This window comes from Caretta caretta, chromosome 18 (assembly GCF_965140235.1).
Source record: "Caretta caretta isolate rCarCar2 chromosome 18, rCarCar1.hap1, whole genome shotgun sequence".
Taxonomy (NCBI): domain Eukaryota; kingdom Metazoa; phylum Chordata; order Testudines; family Cheloniidae; genus Caretta; species Caretta caretta.
Window position 1 is genome coordinate 18,574,023 of NC_134223.1, and position 18,701 is coordinate 18,592,723.

Genomic DNA, 18,701 nt, shown 5'->3' on the forward strand with positions numbered 1-18,701 from the left:
GGGCGATGCCAGCTTATTTTTGTTGATTTGTTGGTGGCAGGTGCAACTCATTAACTCCATTTGGGACAGAGAGGTGGGAGTAGCTCTTTGAGCAAAGAACTGGCTTTTAGGACAGAGAAATTTCGGAGGAGAAACTACAGGGATAGTCATTCTTGGAAAGAAAGCTTAAGTTTATATATTTGTTAATATTAGCTGAGTTACCAAGCACTACAGATATCAGAAAGGAAGTACATTTGGACTAAACATGGTCTATGTATATAAACTGTATGTATATTTCTGTATAGAGCAAGGTAAACAAAATGCAGTTATTAGAGCTGTAGTTCTGGGCCTGATTCTGATTCCTTACTCACACCGAGTAACACCTTATTTCACAAGTAGTCCCACTGAAATCAGTGGGACTATTTATGCAGTAAAGTACTATAGAACATGAGTTACAATGTGACCCTTTGCTTTTGTATAACCAGTGCCTCTCTTCATATGGTTAAAATAAGCAGCTCAAAGAAAAGATGTAGCAATCATTTAAAAATGCTGAATATGCCCCACACCAAAAAATATACTTCTTAGCATGACAACACTTAAAATGGTGCTCACGCTTCTAACCATTCACTAATACTTAGTATGAAAGATACCATACAGAAGTGAATTCAATCTCTGAAGCGGTACTGGGGAAACCCAGTAACTTCAGCACTGCTATGTTACTTTCAGGAGAGTAAAAGACCATGATTAACAGAAAAGCAAGGAAACAAGTGGCAGCTCAATAATGACAGAGGCCTGTGGGAATTTGGCACTGATTCAGATTTAGTGTTTAGCCTTCAGAGGGAAAAATTATTATTATTGCAATATAAATGTATAGAAGAATAAGTCATTTTAATTATAAAAGTATGTGGGGCGGGGGGGGGGTGAGATAATACTATGCAGTGGACTCTTCTGAAAAAATCCCACCATTTCTATCAGCAGTGTAGTTCCACCCAAGGTAGTGATGGTGGTAACTAATGTAATCACACTACAAGCAGGCATTGCCATTTTTGCAATGGTGTCACCTACACCTGCTCTGAGGAAGGTTGGATAACACCGCCATTAAAATGTCAGCCAGCCAGCCACTCCATGCTAGACTAATGTAGCTGCTACTACCAGCAGAGTGGAACTGGTGATAGCAATGGTGGGAAATCTGAAGTTTAAGAGGTTTCACAATAACTAGAAACTAATCGGTTTACTGTGATGTACTGAAATAATAGGAGACTTTTATCTTACTTTACTACATGCAAGTGTGCCATCGTGATGGGGTGTTTATAGCACACATGCTGGGAAAGAGCTAATATGAGAAACCAATTAACCTTCCTGCTCACACCTGAAGGGTGGGCTAGGCCAAATTAGAGATAGAGCCCAGCTGGGGGAGAACAGGGCTTGTTTCCATAAAGATCTGGGTGAGGCCAGCTGGGGAGAGGGAGTAGAGAGTTCTTCCCTCTGTCTAGTATGCACCTGAAAGAAGGTTGAGAAAGGCAGCAGAGCAGTCATGCTACTCCAAGGGTAAGCTAGAAGCCTGACTGGAGACTTGGGCCCTGAGGAGACATAACTGGCTTCAACCCCTAAGAGAGAGAATGAGTGTGCCAGTCCCTGGAGAGTGGCGTTGTTGATGGTATAGGAGCTAGAGACAAGGCATGGGGGACAAACTGTAGCAGATGAGGTACACATATGAGGAAGAGGTGGACAACTGAGCCCAGCTTGTTTGAAGGCTTGATTTTGTTTACATTTCTTTTGGACTTTGGTAGAGGACTCTGGCCTGGAAAGGGGCATGACTTGGCAAAATGGTCTGGCTGGAAGGCTTGGACAATCTTATGGCTGAAGTAGACCAAAGGATAGTATGGGGACACTGAGACATCCAGGAGGGAGTGTGTTGGGGCAGCAACTTTGCCACAGCCATAGAGTTCTACTGTATATGCCTCTTTTTCCATCAGCTACCAACAAGCAAGATTTTAACACTTACAAAAAAAAAAGACAGTGAAAGTAGCAGGATATGTAATTGTTCTTATGGTCCATCATCCTCATCCATAAAAGGTGCCTGCCCACCTTCTACCAATGGTCACAAGTGCTCTCTGTTTGGGTTACTCCCTCTGCTATGTAATTAAGCCATCTCTTTCTTTGAATTTGCCTTCAGCCTCTCTTTGGCACACTTCCTTGTGTCATCCTCTCTTCCAGATGGCATAAGGATGAGGGATAAGTGTTGCTAAAAGTTGCTTAGCAATGCAACACATGCAAGGTTTGGAAATGCTGACGTTCACAGAAGCGCCATCCACACGTCACGTGTTGATAAGGACAGCCAAGAGCGTGAACAGCCGGAGCCACAGAAGGGCCCTGAGGAAAACAGCCACCAGCCAGCCAGCAAGAGAAGGGAGGAAGAGGCAGAAAAAAAAAAAAAAACCAACCAACCACAAGTTTCCAGATGGGGGCTATATTGTGTGTGGTTTTTTTTGTTGCCTTTTCGTTTTAAGTAAAACTCACCATTCATTGATCTCAATAGGTAGCTCTGCTTTTTAATTTTTTTATTAATAAAAATAATTTTAAAAATTAATTTAAATAAGGCCATTTTTGGTACCATTTCCATCAGTCAGCGGAGACCAAAAAATAAACCAAATAGTTCCTGGTTAAGAGTAAATGATCACCAGGGAGGTTATTTCTCAGTTAACTATCAGATGAAGAAGGGCCCTTATCCTACTCAGTCAGTAGTAACCAGAATTACAATCTGATATTTTTATAAAGTTCAAGTTGAATGTATTCACATGAAATCTATTTTAAATGCAAGTAACAAATGTTTGATAAGTAGATAAGAACATTTAGCACCTGTACAGAGTAACATTTCCACAGCACCATGTTATAACATTAATTAATCCTCACAACATCCTTGTGAAAGAGGTATCACCCCCATTTTACAAATAGGGAAACTGAGACATAGAGAGGTTAAGAGATCTGCCCTAGCACACCACAACTCAGAAATAGCTAGTTCCCATTCAACAAAACTTAAACAATAGCAGAATAATTACAAAAAGCACTAATGCAATCTACTTGGGGCAGTTGAAAGTTATACAATTTCTTCACTGACAGCACATTTTGATTAATGTGCAGATTTCTGTTTTGATCTAGGAATTTTTTTATTTTTGATACTAATTCTTTTCTGCACTGGTGGGTGACGGAAAGGTATCTGCTTATGAATAAAGAAAAGGTGTTTTCAATGAATCTCAAGAAACAAGTACGTTTTTTATTTCAGGAAGCAATTTCCAGTTAATTGATGGTGTTTCCATTTCTAAATGAGTAGCTATTATACTATTATTATAATTAATTTTGGTTACTTCAGTCTCATCTTGTATGCTATTGTCAGTATATTATTTCCATATGACCTAATTTGATTGATAAAAGCCCAAACATCTCCATTATCAAGCTTCAATCCATTGAGACATTTTCATTTGTATAGGAGTTTTCTTATTTAGTCGGCTAATATTACTTTTGTCCTTCAAACAATGACTGAAGGATGCATTGCTTTAAAGGATTCTGTCATTAGGGGCCACGTACCCAACTGGTGTAAATTAGTAGAGCTACATGGAAGTATGCAGAGCTACAGCAATTTATACCAACTGAATATGTGGCCCTTTGTGTTTAGATACTTCATGACTTATTGTACCTATCTTCCTCTCTTGCAAGCTCTGTTTGGCAGAATGTTATAATTTATCCACAACGATTCCTAGACCTACACTCTTAGTGGTAATTGATTAATGGCGAAAAGTTTACAACTTTTCATTTTTCCCAGGTGTCAAATAATAACTGCATATCATCCTGGAAAATTATTTAAGTTCAAGTTCAAGTTCTGTTAGTCTAACTTACATGATAAAACTGTATGATGTCCATTTACCAAGCAAGACATCAAGGTTTCAAACTGCATTTCACCCTTCCATGAAATAAGGCAATGTACACAATATTCCTTGTATTTAAAAATCAATAACTATGGGCTGGGGGGGTAGAGGAAAATACTTCATTGACATCTTCTCTACAGAAATACATGGGACCTGGCAAACTCCCCACCCAGCTCTCAATATAGAAAACATTTTAGTGTCCAAAACTCAATTCCCTTTCCTGAGGTTTTAACTGAAACATCTACTATAAACTTTGTATCTTGAGTTTCCTTCTTAGCTGACTGTTCTAGAGACTTTTCCCTGCAGGAGCACCTGTCTCACACCCTGGCCCCTGTCTGGCTTCAAAGACTCTCCACTGTTTATCTTACCAAGTTGGAGCTAATGAGACCTGACTCCTAGGTTGAGTAAGCAAAACAGCTTGCTTCTCAGGGTAAAATATCCTGTCACAATGCAAAATATTTACTATAAAACCTCATCCTAATCTATTGTATGTTATATACAAATTTGAGTGAACTGAAGGAAGGGGGTGAGGAAAGAGCTTTTCTTGGATTATTGGTCTATATTTTGACATAACTATTATTGGTTACACCCTCCTGTCGTTTTCTTGTGAATATTGCATCAGGCACACGCCTTTGATTGTAACATATGGTCACGGAGCATTAGAGAGAAGTATTAGAGAGACTGAACATTCATATGTTTGGAAAGCGCCTAGCACAGTGTTTGCAGTACCGGAATACAAATAATAATAAAAAGTTATATTCATGAGTGAAGCAATAGCCAGTGATGCCAACAGCAATTTAAATTTTTTTGTTATTTACTTAAAAAAATGCATTGCTACCTTATCTCTGCTGACATTACTGATCTAGGTTGTTCTAATTGCACTCATCACTATGTTACCTTAGTGTCAAACTGGGGATGAGTTTTTTACTGTATCTATACGTTCTAAGTTTTCCACAGGTATGTGGTATAAATCAGAACTACTGAAATCTGGTAATTTAAATACCAATTAAACTTAAAGAATCTTCATAATTACTGAGGCTCTTAATCTTCAAAATAGATAATGAAACTCAAATGGATCTTTAGAAAAAAACATTGCAGGTGAAAAAGCCCATAGGGCTAGCCACCTGTTTAGTGTAGTTAGCAGGTGTATCAAACAGCAGGCCTTCCTCTGGGAAAGACGACAAACTAAACTCAGCCAAAACACACAAAGAAGCAGCAACAGGGACAGAATGGAACACAGCATCTGCTTACTGGGACCTATGCAGCCACCAAAGAAGAGTAACCATAGGTAGGAAACACTTTTCATGTGGAAAAATAAATGTTTTAGTTCATTAATACATATGAAGTTTGCATGGATTTCATTATATTGTTTTCCAATCTCAACTGCATCCACACATTCACATGTTCAAATTGAAATCATAAGAATATAGGTCAATGATGGGAATTTTTATGCCTTGAAACTTTCAATGCTCTACTCTCGTTATAGATTCTTCAGTACTCCAGTTTAGATCCCATGCTCTTACCTCTTGGCAACATTCCTCCCCCAGCGTGAAATTAGTTTTTTATGGTTATGCAGATGATAACCTGAGTTATTTTGCCATTAACAGCTTCCCCCATTAGCGTAGTCTTAACTACTGCTTGTTCACCTGCTGTTCAATCAAACTGTTGGCTGAGATAAACATTTTTGAAAAATCAAAATATGCTATCAGCGGATTGATCCAACCTGCTTACTAATTTCTCTCCTTCCAAGGGTTGTCCTAAAAGGAAATCCAGCTGTCGTGTTATTACAGATCAAAAACGCAGAGCACAGACACACCAAAGTAACATCCGTGCCCTTATTCAATCTGTTTTTTGACACCTCAAAAATACTGCCATGTAGAAGTACTTTCTTTTGGGTTGAAAGATCGAAATATTTGTCCATGCCCTTATTTCCCTAAATTGGTTATTTTATGACTTTGCTGATTTGGCTTCTTAGATCCACTCTCCACTCAGCTTCTTCAAAACATTGTCCCAATAAGGACTATAACCTTTCAAAAGCAACCTAGAAAGCTGTACCCACTATCTTGCACATGCTTTTTTCATGAGTAAAGCTGTCGTGTGCAAATTGGGTAAAGTCCTAGCTAACTTACAACAAATAAAGCTTGTGTACATAAGAGTTTTGAATGCCCAAAGACTAAGCCAAGAAAATGTACATGCACAAGCTTTCATGGGCAAAACAAGAGGGATGAGATTCCCTGTGCTTGATACAGATAACAAGATTTGTTCTAGCATCATGACTGGTTTTGAATCTTTTCATCGCCAGTACACAATCTCTGATTAGGTTTTGCAAATTGTATTGCTCATTTTTTACAATTCACACCTTGTTGAACTCTTCTATTTTTAAGTGTGTATTCAGCATAGCAAGAGCTGAGCTGTTATTGTATTATGAGTATCTTTAAACTAAAAAGAAAAGGAGGACTTGTGGCACCTTAGAGACTAACAAATTTATTTGAGCATAAGCTTTCGTGAGCTACAGCTCACTTCATCGGATGCATTCAGACTCATCCGATGCAGTGAGCTGTAGCTCACGAAAGCTTATGCTCCAATAAATTTGTTAGTCTCGAAGGTGCCACAAGTTCTCCTCTTCTTTTTGCGAATACAGATTAACACAGCTGCTACTCTGAAACCTATCTTTAAACTGTTGGGGCAGGGCCTGCCTTTAGATATCTCAACATTTTGAGAGTAAATTTGACGTAAAGTTCTTCATTTCTTGCTTCCAGCAGCAATTGAAAAACCTAATCTTCAGATATTTTTGCATCTGCTTTCCTAAATTATCTTAACCATATTGTTGGCAGTTTTCTTCCTGGAAGGCATTAAAATACATGTATAAGAGGTGCTACATACATAAATATGACTAATTGATATAAGAATATTCAACCCCCATAATTTTTAATGTAAATAACTATAACACAAACTAATTTTGCATTAATAACTGACTAAAATATTAAACAGTGGAAAAATATTTGCTGCAGATTTTCTATACACCTTCAACAGAATCTGTCATAGGATAATTTGTTAAAGCAATTTAGACAAGAGATTTTCTTCACATGCCTAATTGAATGTTCATCTCTAGTTTGCCTAGCCCAAAAAGCTTAGTTGTAATGTGGAATGAACAGGATGGTGGGGTTACAGGAGAAGGGAAAAAATTAGATAAACCTCAGGGTTTAACAAATGGTACTGTAAGATGTGCAGAGGTGCTTCTAGCTGGGATAGCTCCTATTGACTGCCAGTAGGGAAATTCTTTTCAGCTTGCCTGGAAGTGCCACTTAATATAAATCATAAGGGTCACTGAGTTGAAATGTGACTTGGTAACATTCAAGATGTACCCACATAAGATCTACAAAGTGGGTGGTGTATTCTGCTAGTTGTTTACATCAGCACTAAAGTCTAGCCACCAGCTGACAAGAGGCAAGAGATAGAAAGGATCCTCTCATCTCTCTAAGGTCACGATGGGTAGTCTTAAAATCTATCATCTGTCTATTTTTTCCAAGTTGGAATGGAAGAGACAATGCCCACTATAAACTTGGATGTGAAATGAAATGCCGAAGCCAAAGACGACGGATAAGATTCATAGATATTTAGGCCAGAAGGGACCATTATGATCATCTAGTCCGACCTCCCGCACAATGCAGGCTAAGTGTGGGTCCACTAAGGTACGTAGGCCTAAGTCCCATTTTTAGGCACCGGTCTGATCCACAAAACTCCCCTAATGCTGCAAGTGCCTAAACTCACTTGGTGCCTAGGTTTTATCCCTCTGGGAATGTGTACTGCAGCCTCACTCTTGGCAGCTGGATACCTATCTCCTGTCTGAGCATGTGTGCTGCTGCCTCATGATAGGCATCTGACTGCCTATCTTCTGCCTACATTCCAGAGTGATTTGCAAACTGATAGAAAGGAGTTCAGCTGCCCAAGTCACACATGGGCACCCAGTCTGGGAGGCAGCCTCTGAGCGTGCCTACTGCATCAGGCCCCTCAGGCATGTTCACACAGAACTGCCCAGGGAGTGTGAGGCTTCATCAGTCTCTCCTACTGAAGTTGTTACAATTTAATCCTCAATTATTTGGGTCAGAGATGGTATTAGAATGACTCTATAAACTAGTGGGTAGGGCACTCATCTGAGAGGTAACAGACCCTTGTTCAAATCCCTTCTCTCCCTCAGGAGGGAGGGATGTGAACTAGGGGTTTCCCACAGCCTGGGCAAGTATTCTATCCACTAGACTAAATGTTATACGGGAGCTTCTGCCCCTATTCTGCCATAATTGTCAATCCCTGCACACAACTTAGGTGGCTGAGTGCCCATCATCTCTCAGTTTCTGGATCACTAGCAAAGCTAGGGGCCTTCATGCAGTTTGGATTCAGGCATATATCTCCTATGCAGCGTCTCCCACGAGCTAGTTTAGGTGGCTTCTCACTTAGCATGCTAGCTTTGATGACTGCAGTCTAAGGTACCTATCTCCCCATTCATTGTAGGGAGTCTAGGTCTCTAATTTAGGCTTTGTGGATTGCAGTGTTGTACCTGTGATTTTTCTAGGCACCATGACACTCAATGTTGCAATGGCTAAATCCCTTCATTGATCCCACCTTAAATGCCAGAGGCAGCTAGGGACGTTTCTTTTGCTATCCTGCATAGGAATGAGGCTTTAGGAGCAGTGTGTGGAAAGAAATTCAACTTGCAACTGTGGAAAGATTTGACCATCTGATTGAGCTGTAAGGTCTAGATCACGAGGGTGACTTGGACAAGGCTTCTGGAAGACTGAGCAACTCATTCTTAATAACAAGACAATGTTATAGTTAACAGTGGAAGAAGTTAAACCCTCATAGTAAACATGACTAAGTTCCTTAGTTTTTATTGTTTTATAACCACAGTATTTATAAACTCTTTAAAGTAGTATGTGTTGGATGAATACTAATAGCAATGTTGGGATTTTTGTTTGTTTTCTGCTCATTTCATAAACTTGCCTAAGAGTCAATTAAAATGCTGAATTAATGAGCAAAGTATTGTTGACAGAATTGTTAGATATTTTTCCTATCAAACAATGTTTCTGTTTTTGCATACATATCCACTGTAAATTTAAGTGCAATACTAAACATTTACAACCATGCAGGGGCAGTCCAGGATCTAATGTAAGAAAATTAAACTTTGTGGAGTTTAATAGATCAGTCTGTAAACAAAGGTTAGAGAGCCACCTAGTGGTGCAAAATAATGCATAATCTACACTCAGTTTATCAACAATGCCAAGCCACTTAAGTACTCCCTTCTTATTGCCAGTCAGCAATGTTTCATAAAAACATGGACAGGCCACATGTACCTAAGACCAGAAACATACTGCTAATAGTGCATTTTTTGTTAATAGTTTCCCTATCTAATTCAAACTTATTTGTACTATCCCAGGAATAGCAATTGTTACTTGTCCTATTGATTATATTCCAAAAGTAGTGTATAGTCATGGAAATGATACTTTTTTAAAAAATGCATACATGGAAATGAGGGTAGGGAGAAGAATTACTATGTTCATGTCTATTCAACTGAGAAACACACCTTTAACTGAAAAGGCAAAAAATTCTCAGCATAGGAACACTGATATCAAACAGAGAACAGTATGGAAAGCATGGCTAATTATACACCACATTTGCATGATATAAAATAAACACACTGATTAACTTTATATTACTGGAATTCAGTGGAGATTTAGTGCTCGAGAGGGAGGAGGGATGCCAACAGTATTTTTGGCTAGAGCCAGGTAGTAAGCACAGGTGTTGTACAATCTTTCCCATGCAGTTCAGATCACCAGCCTCACTTCTGCCCCTTGGTAGTCAAATTCCAGGCTCCTCTTCAGAGGTGAATGCTCTATAATGCCTCATTAATTGTGTGTGTTGTAGGGGCTAGTATTTGAGGATGCCAAGTGTTCACTACGGTCTAAGATTAGATCACTAAAATCAGTTTCAAAAGGAGATAGTTTGATGCCAAGGATTCAAAATCTGAAAATTCCTGAATTTAAGAAACACTCTTTCTTGGAATAAAAGATACACTCCCGCTATAAACACAATAGAATACTTGGACTAGGCTTGCAGCTCTGGAGAACAACTTCTCCATCAAATGGAGGTGCAGAAACCCAAAAAATAAACATACTGCAGAGTCCTGATATCGCATTGTGATCTTTGTAGTATAACACTGAACTGTTGCAATGAAAAATCTTCAAGTGTGGATACTTCACAATGAAAACATTTCCTTGGAACGTCAGGACATCATACTGCAATTACTTTGCAGCTCTCTTCTTCCTCATTTGGCACAATCTCCTCCCAACTCTAAGCATATGCTTTGCTGAATCAGGACCTAGGAGAGATCCTGGTGACTTCTCTCCAATTATCCAGCACTCCCGGCACACTGCTTCACATGCACCAGGCAGTCTTCAATTCAGTCAGCCGGACATCAGGCAATCCATTTGCAGCTGCAATCAAACCCTGAGCTCCTCCAGCATCTCATGCAGAGACAGTCAATATGACACTAGAGCTACAGTTTGAGTATCACTGGGATAGTCCAACCCCACTGTCTTTAAAACAGACATATGAAATCCCTTGCTTTACTAGGAAAGTCAAGTTTCCCTTCCTAAGACAAAGTCAATTGAGTACCCACATCCTGATTTGCCTGTTTCCTGAGCTGAATTTCTCTAAAATCTCATGATAATGGTACATCCGAGACATTTGATTAAATGTTTTTTTATTTCTATGTACAATCTTAGTAATTCTTGAAGTTGTTTTTCACATTAGCTTTCAGTGTCTGAAAAGCTGAATTTTCGAAGTACACCAAAGGGAAGTTCATACAGGCTACGCTTCCATCCCCACAGACAAAGACTACGTCTACACTACAAGCACTACAGCAGGACAGCGGCAGCACTGCAGACACTTGCTATAGCACCAGAGGGGTTTCTGTGAGTCAGTCCACCCCCTCGAGAGACTATAGCTAGGTTGATGGAAGAATTCTTCGGTTGACTTCGCTGCGTCTACACTGGGGCTTAGGTCGGCTTAACTATGTCTCTCATGGGTGTCAATTATTCACACCCAAATGACATAGCTAGATCAACCCAAGTTTTAGGTATACACCTGGCCTAAGGCTATAAACTAGTAACACACATACATGAGACAATGAATACATCACAACATGCCACCATATTAAAAGTATCTTCCATATGCTAGTCTATTCCCCCCTCCGCCCCTCAAAACGTTACCCTAACAATACCAGTAGAAGTTAAGAGTATCAGTAGAGTTATTTGAAGTTTAAAAAAAAAAACAGAAAAAGATCTTTGGCAACACCACCACCACTTTTTGGAGGAGGCAAAGAGAAAAAAATTTGTCATATCCCCTAAAATTAACCCCACTAACATTTTGGAGAATGTGAGCGTGGCATACACGTTTACAGACAGATAGAAATTGTTCCTGCTGATTATCTAATTTCCTACATGAATGCATGAGTGGCATTTCTGTACTTCCTGAGCAATAAGACACAACAGACTATGCATTGTGATGGATAGCCAGATTGCTTAATGTTGTTGTGGTCACACTATAACTGCATTTCCATTTTTGTCAAACTTCTTCACAAAAGGCCCTACTCAGTGGGACTCTTCCTTATGACTTCAGCGGGAGTTGGATCAGGCCCAAAGTCAATTAAAAAGAGAGAGAGAGAGAGACTCAGAAGATGAAAACAGGGCTTGCTTTCTGACACTTGCTTTGGATAGAAAACCTTTTGGGTTTAGTTACTAAACATTATATAACTGAGCTGTAAAACAGCAATAGACATATCCACAGATCACTCCAAGCAGGAAAATTAGCCACATAATACTATATCATCTCAATTATTCCCTAAGAAATGGTACAGTAGCAGAGAAAAAAAATTTGATATTGTTTTTAAATACTGCTTTTATTTTAAATTAACAAAAACACTTTGAAGCCTAAGACACTGTTGGATCACAACCCTATCTCTTCAGACACTGGCAGTGTAAAGCCAGTTTCAAGGAAGTGATTTTTTTTTTTAAACAAATAAAGGTCCTCCATTACATACACACATAAAATGGCCCTGGTTCAGATTCTGAACAGCTCAAAACTGGAGACTTTTTTAGCTCCCAGACATTCTATAATTGTAACAACAAAACTCTATGCCTGATTTATTGTATAATAATTCACATCTATACATGATATGATGGCACTTGGTCTTCAGCCTCCTGCCTGAATGCATCTATTTGTGAGTTATTACAAAATAATTCACACCCTGCCATATCTTATTGTTTCATTTACACTGGAAAAACTCTCACCTTTCTATGATGGAATATTGACTTCCTAAGCAACCGAATACCTCTTATTACAAAAAGAAGTGACCAGGCATTTTCTAATTACTTTTAATCAGCATTTGTTACTAGGTTGTCATTTATATTATGGACAAACCCATCAGATTTAGCAGAATGTCATGTGTATACTGGGGGCAGTGTCAGAAGAGAAGTGGCTTAATTTTGCCCTGCTGTAATCCTGGTATAAACTCCATCTGTTTACACTGGGACCTGATTCTGTTCTCACCTACATGGTGAAAATAAGGAGCAATTCCACTAAAATCATTTGTCATACTAGTATAAAAGTGAGGGGAAAATTGGGCCCCATAGCTGAATTTGATGCTAGATTTCATTCTTTTTCCATACTCTACCAAACTAATTTCTCCTTCTCTAGTTTAGCAGCAAGTGAAACATTTGTTGGGCCTTTGCAATTCATGCTACACTGCACAGGGATAGAATTTCACAGCATTGAAACCACTTTACCATACCAATGTCGTATCTGAAATTAATCGAAGATGCTACTGAGTTCCTTTGTTTGTTTTTTTAAAATTCCTCCAATGTACGTACAAATGATTGGAGTATAAACATATAGAACCTGATTCTCCACTCTCTTGCATCTTGTATAACCATTTACACCTCTGCAAAGTCAGGGAACAATATTACTGGGTGTAGCTGAGCAGAGAAGTATCACTTGGTAGCACTCAACATGCACTTTGGGTGCTAGGCACTGGAGAAACAGGCCCATGCTACAGCAACACTGTAATAACACTGTTTATGAGTGGCATCTTACAATTGCTTAAGTGCCGCTAGAGTTACTGTGACTTTTTTATCTGTTTTCTGTGAATATTCATATGCACGATGGTTGTGGAGACAAAATGTCATGGTGTGTTTATATGAATTTTGACAACAAAAAAGTGAATTATTCATTTACTCATCCTGTTTATAAAATGTTCAGGTGTCCAACCAGGCAACAGAAGTAATACTGTCTTAAAGGACCAGCAATATAGAGCAAATAGTGATTTACAAATAGCAAATATTCCAATAGTCCTAGGGAATAATTCCCAAATAATTACAGCTGAAGTGTATATACATATAAATAGTAGAAGAATGTCAATAACCCAAAAATGATATTCTACTAATGGATAATTCATGATCAAAAACAGGGGTTAAATTTGACAAATGAACTGACTGCTGTGAATAGTATGCCCACCTCTAGTCATGGAGCTTCTGGGCTATTCACCTGAAGCACCCTGTACAATCCTCCCTTGTGCTTTCCTAGTTACAGCACTACTGCTTCTCACATGTCCACTTTATATACCTCATATACAGTTCCATCGGCACAATGCAGTACCCCATGCCCCTGTCGCTGGTCCAGGATCCAGTCTCCTTCATACTTATCACCATTCCTGAAACAACCAACCAGGAGAAAATTCTTAATGTTTACATGCTTTGTGACTTGGTAGATAAAATAAAGTGCTATCCTGGAAAACCAGGGCTTGTAAACCTGCAGGATAAACCATTAAAAGTAAACAGCAGCAGCAAATAAGCATGGTCACAGAGAAGTCAGCATGACAGTGCCAACAACCGTCAACTGGCACTTCCTCCAGGAAGTGCTCAATTCAGCCAGCTCCCACCACTGGCCTTCAAAGTTTTTTCATCTCAGAGACAGACAATGGATGATACATTGCAAGAGTTAGCTCTATATGAGACCCTTCCCTTTATTCCCACAGGTAAGGCAAGGGTAAGGTACAACTCCCTTTGCAACCAAGGTAAGCCAACAGATCGAGTAGATCAGCATGACAGGCTATGGAAATGGCTTGTTAGCAGACTCTTATTATTCCTATTAACAGAAGTCCTCTATAGTTCCCTACTGAGTAAGAATGATTGATCAGCTTCTATCATGCTGTCAAGCCTTTTCTGGCATTGTTATTCTTCTTTCATTGTATGCTTACTTATACGCTGGTATGTGATCAGTGGGGGCTACTATCCATGCACAGCCAAAATAGAAACAGAAAATAGAAAACAAAGTGCAAAGCATAAGCACAGGGCCTGATCCAAATCCCACTAAAGTCTATGATAAGATTTCCACCTTGACTTCAGAGGCTTTGGATAAATCCAAAGTGTAAATTAGTTTTGCTGAGCTATCTTTTGACTCTACAGTCAATGGCACATGGAGTCTCTGCAACTAAAACTTCAGGACTCAGAATTCCAGCCAAATAAAATATTAACCTAGTAATTCCGGTCCACACAGAAAGCCGTTGATAGCATGGGTTTTGGTGAGGCTGAACTTTATTGTAAATATATTGTATTTAGATAACCACATGACTTTTGAAAGTTTTTTAATCTAAAAAACAAGATGTTAACAAGTGGCAAATCCAGAGCTAATCAGTTTTTGACAGAGCTGTGTGTTACTGGCACAGCTAAAGCAGTACCACAGTGAAGTACTAATGATTTACAAGCAATTAGAGCAGCAATGCTTGCACTGTGATTGCCAGCATTTCTTGTGTAAATTTATCTTTTTAGGAGTTTAATATCTCAGCTTAGGCTATAGACTGAAACGCCACATATAAAATCTTAACTTTTGAATTCATGTGGCTCTCTTTAAAATACAGCAGTACTAATTAATTTAAAAAAAAGCCTTTTGACATTCTTGCAATTTAAATATAGCTTTTGTATTTCACTCTGAAAACCTAAAACCCTTTATGTCTTTTTAAAGAACCCTTTCAGAAAGTCCGTCAGTAGTGCATGTGGACTTGGTACATATGTCCAACAGCTGAACACCAACTCAAACAAAATTCTGTCCAGCTTCCATGTTGAAGAAGTCCATGCAATACCTCACAAGAGATGAAAAATCAACTTCCTAACCTCACATAGGTTTTCATGGTATGGAACCTGCATGGATTGTTTTTGCTTAATTGGATCCAAAGAATCTCTATGTACAATACTCATTAGCAGGACAGAGGGTAATCACTCCAAAGGGATCAGACAAATTACAGTGTGCTTGAGACAATTTTTAAACTTTCAAATTTCCACAAAAGTTTTTCTTGTTTTGATTTCATAAAACAAGGACAATAAAAATGGAATTAAGAGTTTGCGGTTTAACACAAAATGGAATAAAATTCAGAACTGAGGGGAACTTAAATATTGGATAAGATGTAATTACTTGTTACAAGATCCAAATCAAAGGATAATCTTTTATACATGCAAAATGTGAACTGCTAGATCTAGGCATAACAGAGTGAGTTTCACCTTAACTCACTTTCCCAATTTTTGCATGTTTAATCCAGCCCCTAAATGTTATATTAACAAGAGCAAAACAACTAATACAATAACATTAAAAACTTACTTGAAGGTCATTTTCCCTCCTCCATGTTTCTTATTATTGTGAAAGGTTCCTTGATAAGTTTGTCCATCCTTGTCAACAAGTAATCCATGTCCTAAATAATAATAAATAGAAAAATCTTTAGCAGACACATAAACAACCTCTAGAGGCAGGAAATATCCTTACATATCCCTGCAATAAAATCCCTTAATATGTGGGTTTTGAATATAGTTAACTTCTAAACTGCACAGAAAATATCTACTTCAAACTCACGGCATAGCGAATTGATGAAGGTTTAGCAAAAAATCAAACAATTTGGGTTTTAATTATAGAAAGTTTTACCAAACTTTGATGGACTACAAATCAGGTCAGAAGTTGTTGTTTATTTCAGTGGCACCCATCACATGCTAGGTGCTGTAAGAACTAAAGCCCTGATCCTACAGAAAGACACACACACACTTAACTTTTATGCATTGACAGTAGTCCCATTAAAATCATCAGAGCTACTCACAGTGTATCTAGTCAAGTAAGTGGTCCTGTCCCCCAAATTTGAACATTCTATGGACTCAGTCCTGCAAACAATCACATAGGTAAGTAGCTTGACTTCAATGGGATTAATTACATGCATAAAATGGGACTACTCGTGTGCAGAGTTACTCATCTGTGCAAATAATTGCATGATCAGGCCTTTTGTTATCTCACAAAGGGCACCACAAATTTTGCATGAAAACCTATCTAGTTCTAGCTGAATAAATATAAGAATGGGCTTATTTCAAATCTCCAGAGGTTTGCATTAAACTCATTCTCATCATCCCAAATGTTCACTCTACCACACTCCAGTCAATTAAAGTGTAAACACAGTCAGTGCCAAATTCAGTTGTAGCGTAAGCAGGTGCAATTTAACTCAAATTAAGTCAATGGAGTTGTACTTAAACTGAATTTGGCCACCAAAATGCAAGAGAGTCCTTGGGTTAATCTGTTGTAAATGAACTTTTCTAACTAAGTTTGCTATGCTTGAGACACTCTTGGGGGAAGGTGAAAGGAGACAGACAGTGAAGGGATTTTACCCCAATTAGTAAATAAGGCCTATTTCAGCAAGATACACGTGACTAATCTTAATAACATACTCCAATGAATTCAGTGGAACCACTTACATGCTTAAAGTTAGGCCTGACCTTGCTGAATCAGGGACTTTCTACTATTCTGTGTGTATAATGCCAAGCACAACAGGGCCCCACTCTTGGTTGATTCCTATGCACTGTTGTCATAACTGTGATTAATAATGAATAAAATAATAATAATAATAATTAACCAGGACCTCAATTACTTTAGAGTGAATTTTAATTAAAATTTCCTCTCAGACTTTAACTTACCTGCTCTCATTCCATAGGAGAACTCCCCTTCATATTTCCCACCATCTTTGTACTGCATGACTCCATGTCCATGGAGCTCTCCAGAAACGAACTGACCTGAGTAAGTGTTTCCTTGAAGCAAATATATCGGAAAGTAAAGTGGAAAAAAGAAATAATAGCTGTCTCAAATGTGGTTTAATAATTTTTTTTTTTTAAGTCTAAAGAGTGCTAATAAAGAAAGGTTCCTACTGTACCTTACTTACAGAGCAGTGGTAGAAGGTATTTTAAAAAAGTCATAAAGTGAATAATTAACAATGGCTTTTTATTATCAGTACAGTCAAATGAAGAAAAAAACTGTTCATTAGGTCTTTATCTTAAAACTAATGAATCATAATCCATGTTCCTTCAGGTCTTTAAAACTGAGGCATCTTAAAAATGGCAGTGACTTGTTAAAAAAAGATTCATAATATGTTCTTTTATGGTTAAGAAATGTATAAGAAGTACTTTAATTTCATAGTCAACTTAACAGCTTTTTGATGGCATGTAGTCATTCAAATCTTCTGTATGAAGCCTGGGAAATCAGGAGCTTGGTACTAAAAATACAGGACTGTACAGTGAATTTGTCTGTGCCTATACCATCCCAGAATGAGAAATAATTATATTTTTCTGTCAAGCATTTACCCAATTTATTCATAGAATAAAAGGTTACATGGGCTCCACCCCATACCTGCTACGTGCCAGCCACCACAGAGTGCCAATCGCTAGGGCTGGGGGTAGAGGGGAAGTGACTTACCCTCAGGTCAAAAAGGAAGCAGAGGTGAGGACTTACAGTTCCTTCCTATAATATCTCCTGGGGCAGCACAATCACATGATGCCCCACATTTAGGGCTGAATTTAAATAATTTTTGGGTAAGGAGTAGCTCATGAAGAGTTTCTCTCTATTCAAGAAAGGAAAAAGGAGAGGTGTGCCAGCTGGGGTATAGGTTCATTGACAAATCCATGTGTGAGAACATACACAAGATCCGCTCACTAATCACAGGGTGATTAATCCTTTACTTTCTTACAAGATCAGGGCTGAAAGAGTTTGATGCAGGTGTAGGGATCTGCCTGTGAGATCCTTATTTAGTCTCTAAGGTGCCACAAGTATTCCTTTTCTTATTGTCAAAGATAAGAGACATCCTTCTGGTTTACACCATTACCCCTCGCCCACTATTACATGCACTTTGCTTGGAGTTAACCAAAAGTCAACATAATCCAGTATAAAACAGCAAACACATGAAAACCTGAAAAAAATAGGATTTACAGTGGAAACCCAGAAAAACTCTTATTTAGAGCAAAGCAAGGTGGCAACTTACAATATAGATAGGTATCAAATGTACTTTTTTCTACATATCCTTGTAAAAGGATAAAATTTATGTTAAAAGAGTATGGTGTATTCCAGGGAAAAGAACTAACCTGTAGATGCCCAGTATCGCAATCCATTTCCCATAATTTCTCCATCTACAAACTCGCCTTCATAATAACTTCTATCCTTAAATAACAGCTTACCATGACCTAGGAAACAATATGTTACTTCAAATGCTTTCTGAATGACAATAGACTTCTTATAATCTCAGAGACACTACATCTAATTGTTTGAGCAGTAAAGCGAGAATCAGGGCTTCTGAATTTCAACCTCAGCAATGTGTGTGACTTAATATGCAGCCCTGGGCAAGCTACTTCTCCACTCTGACTTGATTTACCCATTTGCAGAAAGGAGATAAAACTA

The 18,701-nt window shown here is 38.4% G+C and overlaps 1 protein-coding gene across 3 annotated transcripts in view; it reads right to left on the minus strand.

Moving 5' to 3' along the window:
- The window catches only part of MORN1 (MORN repeat containing 1), a 134,703-nt gene that overhangs the window by 113,343 nt on the left and 2,659 nt on the right, over positions 1 to 18,701 (minus strand). For all 3 annotated transcript variants that reach the window (XM_048824561.2, XM_048824560.2, XM_048824559.2), the window contains 4 exons: positions 18,389 to 18,487; positions 16,955 to 17,065; positions 15,606 to 15,696; positions 13,578 to 13,665 (listed from right to left, as the gene is read on the minus strand). In XM_048824561.2, the coding sequence (XP_048680518.1) occupies positions 13,578 to 13,665; positions 15,606 to 15,696; positions 16,955 to 17,065; positions 18,389 to 18,487 (389 nt within the window). The remainder of the gene's footprint in view (positions 1 to 13,577; positions 13,666 to 15,605; positions 15,697 to 16,954; positions 17,066 to 18,388; positions 18,488 to 18,701) is intronic.